The sequence below is a fragment of the Seriola lalandi genome, unplaced genomic scaffold (genome assembly GCF_002814215.2).
Source record: "Seriola lalandi dorsalis isolate HSWRI2012SDOR001 ecotype SW California unplaced genomic scaffold, Sedor1 jcf7180002054609, whole genome shotgun sequence".
Classification (NCBI taxonomy): domain Eukaryota; kingdom Metazoa; phylum Chordata; class Actinopteri; order Carangiformes; family Carangidae; genus Seriola; species Seriola lalandi.
Window position 1 is genome coordinate 470,223 of NW_019525162.1, and position 7,188 is coordinate 477,410.

At 46.5% G+C, this 7,188-nt stretch overlaps 1 protein-coding gene across 3 annotated transcripts in view; it reads left to right on the forward strand.

Annotated features, from left to right (window-relative positions):
* Positions 1-1,088: 1,088 nt before the first annotated feature.
* Positions 1,089-7,188, forward strand: part of kirrel2 (kirre like nephrin family adhesion molecule 2) — a 33,889-nt gene continuing 27,789 nt past the window's right edge. The window contains exon 1 of one of the 3 annotated variants that reach the window (XM_023419766.2): positions 1,089-1,670. In XM_023419766.2, coding sequence (XP_023275534.1) covers positions 1,631-1,670 — 40 coding nt within the window. In that variant the 5' untranslated portion in view covers positions 1,089-1,630. The remainder of the gene's footprint in view (positions 1,671-7,188) is intronic. The other 2 variants (XM_023419764.2, XM_087177566.1) reach the window with 2 other exon arrangements.

Here is a 7,188-nt window from a genome sequence, read left to right on the forward strand (position 1 = left end):
CCTTTTGTTGAAATATGATAATGGTTCTGTTCGTTTTAGCGCCCACTGTATGACGATGAACAATAGGCCCATTTTAGATCAAACTGCACCTGAGAAAGTGTGTTTAGAGTGAACTTCAAAGACAATCACTTGCACAAAAACAATCAACCTACACTATGTAAACTCTTGGGCTCCGTCAGTTTAAGAGTTGACTGAAATAACAATACATCGGTTAAATCACAGTAGCCTTTGGGGTAAATCTGAGGAAACAAAAAAGACAACAAGTTCATCAGAGAAACGCAGTAACACAGACGGTCTCGCTGGTTTGATCCAGTAACTGATGATTCGTTCTTTCACAAGGTTTTTTGAGTCAAGTGATTATTACACCGTTTGGCAAAACATCTGCAGCTGATTGTGAACTAATGCAACTACTTACACATAATTCACCTTAATTAATTTCCAAATCTGCTGGATAATGTGGGGGTAGAGACTGAACCAGATACTAATTTTCAGTTAAATTTCCTTAGTTAATGAGAAATTGACCCATTGATTGGCAAACCAGAAGGTCTGGTCTGTGACTTCACTCAGAAGAAGGAAAAGTCTTGAGGAAAGCAACGCTGGGAAGTCTTATTGGCTGATACCTGAGATACATGCATTGAAGAGTCAGAAAATTAAGGTTTATATTGAGCTATTTACCACGAATGATTAAACAACAGTCTTTCCTATACCATGGTCCAACATTGTCTGTCCATCATTACATTTTGGAGTTGAATATTCTTCAAATTTCCATGTGAGCTACTCCACCCAATAAATGTTGGGGTAGTCATATAACTTGGAATAAGTGTTTTAAATACCCTCCGCCGGCTCAGCCAATAGCGGGCCCCTGGGGGTGGGAGCCGCTGGGCCCCCCCTGGCAAGCGTCTGAGGCAAAGGGGCTCCTGCGACTCAGCTCCTGCCAGATTTGGTGTACCCCCCCCCCCCCCCCCCCCCCCCCACCAGATGACTGTCAGTGCGCATTTCCTATTGGTAAGAGGGAGTGAGAAGTAAACAGAGGAGACCGACAGGGGAAGAGTGTGTGAGAGAGAAGGAGTGAGTGTGTGACAGTGGGAACAGAGAGAGAGAGAGAGAGAGAGAGAACGGGAGCCAGGGAGGGAGCGCGAGAGAGAGAGAGAGACAGAGACAGAGAGAGAGAGTCCAGCGGAGGGGGCGAGAGGGAACTTCACCGGGCTTTATCACTGCGCATTGCCGAAGAGGAGAGATCGCTTTGGAGCGCAGCATGATCGAGCTGGTTAAAAAGTGGAAAGCGGATGAAGCTACTGATTGATACGCCCCGATTCACTGATGGACTGTTAGGGAGCGCAGTGAGAGGCAGAAGCTGTGCCAGCGTGACAGGGAACGGACACCGGGAGAGAAGCTGATGCAGCGGGGAAAGTTACCAACTATGGAGATGCACTGTTAAGTGAGAATTTACAGACTGCTCGGACCATTCAGAGTCATTTCTCTAAACTGGATGCTATCATAGACAAATCCCAGTGCGCTCGTCCGTCCGGTGATAATTCCAGTGCCGCGGTGGACCATAACCAGCTCGGTCGCATAGACGGAGCGAGCGAATCCTTCCAAGTCAACACAATCAGCGGCCAGAGCGACTACAATGCCCGCGTTATACCTCATCTTTTGCCTTATGGCCACAGGTAAGACGTACTTTTTTTTTGTTGTCACCGTTAAGCACGCACGGGCTTCATTGATGGAGAGGACGGACCGCGCTCCATGCTGGCGCGCTGCGTCAAGCCATCCAGCGTGCTGGTATAGAGGGGCAACTGATCTGCTGCAGTGCTACAATTCACTGCTGTTAATTGCCGCTAAATGTTTAATTAGTTTTGGAAGAGTGATTACATCAAGAGGTCTCAGTGTCTGCAAGCCGAGCCGGAGCACCGGTGGATTGTGGCGCTGCGTAAACCGGGGGTACAGCTGTGATTGTTTCTGTGCGGTGTTCAGATTTGGGACGTGTGGCAGAGGCGATCTCTCTGTGTTGGTGGTCATGATTTGAGGCTACGGATGCAAGCGGCGCACGAACGGAAAGTTGAACTTGAAAGATTTAAAGATTTTTAAACCGGGGGGGGGGGGGGGTGGCAGGTGTGGGGGGGTTCTCCGTGCTCAGGACTGCACGCGTGTGTGCGTGTACACCCATGTGCTCATTCACAAGAAAATGTTCTTGTGTTCTTCAAATGAGGTTGAAACGCAGGCAGGTGAGGAAGTGAAGCCCCGAGGAATGAGCCAGAGCCGCGCGGAGCTCCGCTCCACCCCCACCCCACCCCCCCGAAGTTAGTCAGTGGTCCCCAGATTGATTTCCATTAAAACTATAAAGCGAGAAGCTCAGTCTGACGATACGGTGTGGGAATGGCTGTTTCCACCGGGCTGTCGGGTCAGAAGTTTTTCTCTTTGCATGTGAACGGTGCGTAAACAGATAAAGAGGGTGGTAAAGGGGGTGCACGGTCTATAATGGGGGAGGCACAGTCTCGCGGATATACGCGTCCGTGTGATGGAGCGAGGCAGATGGAGAGAGCAAGAGTGAGCAAGAGATGGGGAGAGTGGGGAAGAAAGGGATGGAGAGGGAGAGGGAGCATTTGTTTTGCAGGAGACAGGCAGAGACAAAACGCACCTGTCTGCACCCCCCAACAGCGCCCCCACCCCCCTGCTGTTTTTTGTTTGCACGTTTGAGTAGTTCAGTTTGTTTATGAACCCTTATGGAAAAAGACATTCACCATGCTTATACCCAGACTACCACATATGAATGACAATCAGACTGAGTGTGAGGAGAAATGACACAAATTAATTAGTTTTCGTTTTCTTACACAAAAACAATTAAGTAGAGTTTAATTTGATGCATGTCTGGCTTATCACGGTTGCTTGTCCACCTTTATGTAAAAGCTATGCATCACCGTGCCTAACTTGTGATTGAGGTGATTCTCTAATAGAGACAGAGAACAGAGGATCTATGTTTTTCTCCCAGTATAAATATAATCATTATGAACATGCGGCTCTCTGAGCAGCTAATCATTTTTTTAGTGCTGCAAATGTCTTGATGCAAAAAAAGAAGAAGCTTTTAGCAATTAACACTGAGCAACTGTTGACTTATCAGCATTTTTCAGAGTCGTTGATAAACTAGTGCATGGTATTAACACTCTGAGAGGAAATAATTAAATTTAAATGCAAGGGAATATACAGCTGCATCACAGTGACACAGATATTCTCTGCCAGGGACAAAAGATGGAATAATCAAATCAAAATCTTTTTAGGCTCTTTTTTTTTTCTTCTAATTTCTTTGCCTCAACCAGACACAGCGCTTGTTGCATCCAGACTGATTCACATGCAGTTTCACATAGCTTTTCAAGATCACAAATGGCAAAGCATGCTTAATAGCCATTTGTTGTGAGTATCTTTACCTTCAGCCCCGGTTCCGCATGGTTTTGTCATTATTCAGAGCTCGGGGGAGGGATTTGACACCAGCAGACCTCTGCTCCCTGACAGACTAGCAACAGCTGGATGAGAAGGGGCGGTAGCCAGACAGTGGCATATTTCCCCCGACCCCAACCCTGACACACACATACACACACACACACATATGCACATGCACATGCACACATAACTCCTCTCTCTCCCTCTCTCTCTCCCACACACACACACACACACACACACACACACACACACACACACACACAAATAATGAAAATGGTAACAGCTGCCCTAATTAGAACCTAAGAGACCCTAGACCTCATTTAATGTGCCACTCTTACACACAGAGTCACCAATGCTCAAAATTGGCTGCACTCATAAATGTATTTGTGGGATCAAAATTTGGCCACAGCACATGTCTTCACTTTGAAAATGTGTGTATGGCATATAGCATACATTTGTATGTATGCAGTCTTGTACAACACCGATAATTTACTTTCTCAGAAAGTCCCCTGGGCTCCCAGAGGAATTGGATTCCACACTGCATCAGTATTCTGAGTAATCTTCAGTGAGCTCTTCTTTGGAACCTTTTGCTTTGGGTCGCTTGCGTCTCATCGGGCCAAGTTCAAAGGCTGTGAGCTGAGATTACAAGTTTCTCTCCCTTCCTCTTAAGTCGTGTCGCCACTCATGTCTCACTATAGTGTAACGCCGTGGAAATTTTCCACCTTGCCTCCTCTCACAACTCTTTTTGCCTGGTTACAGAATTTGTGACTATGGAACAGGAGGACATGAGAGCGTATCTGCTAAATGGCCCGGAGGCGGCTGGCAGACTTTCACCAAAAAGGTTGAAAGCCTGCTCGCACACATACCTCGTGCGAGCACACACAAACAGAGATTCTGAAATCCAGGCGACGAAAGTGATAAGCCCTGCCCTTTCCCTTAACCGTTACCAGAGATTTGTCTTTTTCCCATGTAGCGCAGATATGTTTGTGGATGCAGTGGCAGCCCGGGCCCGAGAGGTTTGTTTTAGGGAACTGTGCATATTCTATGAACTGCAGTTCTGTTGCTCTTTGAATTCTTATGGAGGGAGTCAGGAGGGGCAGAGGGAGACTGAGTTTAAAACAGGGGGGGTGGTGGGGGTGGAGTGGGGTGGGGTGGGGTGGAGTGATGGAGAAAGGGAGGGAGGGCAGTCTTGTTGCAGGGATATGACTCGGATGTGTCACTGGTGTCTTGATGATTAAGCTGACAAGCAGCGGGGAAACACTGAGGCAGACCGCTGAGCATCGTTAACCTTTTCTCCATCTTGTTATTCTTGTCTCTCTCTCTCTGTCACTCCAACACACACACACACAAACACAAACACACACACTCACACATATAAAGTCACACATGCACAACATGCTCGCGCTCTCTATCTCTCCTTTTACTTTCCCCATTTCTCACCCCCTATCAATGCCTCTCCCTCTATACCTCTGTGATACAGAGACCGAGGATAAAGTAGGGAAGTGGTAGAAAGTTTGGAGGCATGAACCTCAGCCAGCCGATGAGGAGTGTTAGATACGAGGTGCAAAGTAGTGCAGACGCAGCAGAATCTGAACGGAGCTGAGTGTTGAACAGAAGTGTCTTGCATTATTTAGGAGACATAGTCATGGCAAAGATATAGATGAATTTTGGCCTACTTTGATTTCCTGTCTATGTGAGCTCTGTGTAATGGTTTTGCTGCTGGGTGTGTTGTATTGAACATGAATTTTCTAGAATCACTTGTGGCCACAAATCAAATGTAAAGATCTGTGCATTTGGTTGTAACGTTAGCTCTAGATTCTCCTGAGCGCTTTAAACAAACAACCTCAAATATATTAACGATGAAGTTAATGTTTGAATGTTGTTGTTGAGTGTTTCTTGTAGAAAGCCTCTAGATTTTCACTTTCACAAATCATTTGTTTTTGCAAACGCAGACACACACACACACACACATACACACACACATACACACACACACACACACACACACACACACACACACACACACACACACAAGGAGCCAGTAATGAATGACGGAGATCTTAAACAATGGCCTGCTGTTTCCTCTCATCCTGAAGATGTGTCTTGCACTCGCGCCATTGTCTTTCTGCCCTTCTTCATAAACAGATATCCTCCCAGTCCCCCTTCCCGCACACGCACTTTGCTCTGTGCAGGAACGGAAAAACTGGAAGGAGAAAGGAAACAATGGAGCTTCATAATGTTGCCTGTCGCTAATCAGCTCCGCCACACGGGTAAACACAGATAAAGAACTTGGCAGTGTGTCCTGAGGCTTTGCTATCAGCTGTTAGGAACTTAACTGGATGTGTGTGTGTGTGTGCACTTGCGTGTGTGTGTGTGTGTGTGTGTGTGTGTGTGTGTGTGTGTGTGTGTGTGTGTGTGTGTTAGTATGGCCTAACACAGGAAGCCAAAGTAGCAAGGTAGCAAACTGTTGGTAGCACTTGGCCTCTTCCAGTATTATTTTTACCTCTCCCCGCCCATCCTCGTTTTGTCTTCGCTTTCTCCTCGTGTCTGTCTCTGCACATCCTCACCTTGTCTTCCTCTGGGGAGGAAATGACAGGGGATAGGACAATGGAGCGGCTCGTGTCAGCTTCCTGCCACTGCCTGGAGTCTTTTTCCCCCAGCTCGAGCACTTGAGGCTGTATCATAAGCGTACAGACCGGTGGGGAGGGACAGCACAAACTTGTTTACTGTTCTATTCTTCTGTACAAACACAGTAATGGAGAGAAAAGAGAGAGGGAGAGACCGGGATTAATTTTATGCATGTCATTAAAGCAGCCCCCCAAGGGAAACAGTCACGTTTATACGGTGGTAGCTATTTTAAGAAAGGCTTGAATTGCATTTATCTCCACCTAAAATGCAAGTGTCACTTCCTTCTAGAGAGATGTATCACCATCTCAAAAGACCCTAAGCCCAGAAACCAACATACAACAGAAAAATTGCAGACATACTAGACCGCACATTCATTTTTATTTTCTAATCAATTCTTGCCCTGCAAGACAAGAATTTCATATCTCCTGCCGAGACACAGAAACCAACAGCAAATTGAAATTTATCTTTTGCGTTGCAGCAATATCTGTTCCTGTGTTATCTTCACCAGCCGTGTTCTTTAACCTTGTATTAGAGATAGCTCTGTTGGAGAAGGATTCTGGCAGCCCGAGAAGGGGCTGAGGAAAAAGAAAAGTACAGTAAGCAATACCATCAGACAACATTTATTTAACACTAGATGCTACATTTATTTCACTTCTCTTATTATTCGCCCTTATGTGAAATTTGATTGTGAGTGGCACTTACTAAATAGAACATCTGAAGCATTCAGCGTGGTGCATCTGGGGCTTGTGGCATGTGCACATCATCCAGAAGTGACTCACGAGGAGCTCACGGAAGCAACACCCTTAACGCATACGCACACGCTCGCAGAGGTCAAGGGCACACACTGGGGCAGAGGATGATAAGCTGAGATGAGTGTTTGGCATCTTCAGGGCTGTGTGCCCTTTCTGGAGCGATTCGTCAAAGTCCAACTGTCTAATTAATGATGCTTCAGCTCTCAGGACATGTCATCTCCTTATCCAACTAGGGGTAAAAAACACATTAAAGGAAACAAGAGATTGCCCGCCTGCTGCTCACTGTGTTAGTGAAGGAAACATTGCATATGCTTGTGGGACTACGTACTCCAACTACTCATTCCTTGAAGTCCAGCTCACCCTCCCCCCCCCC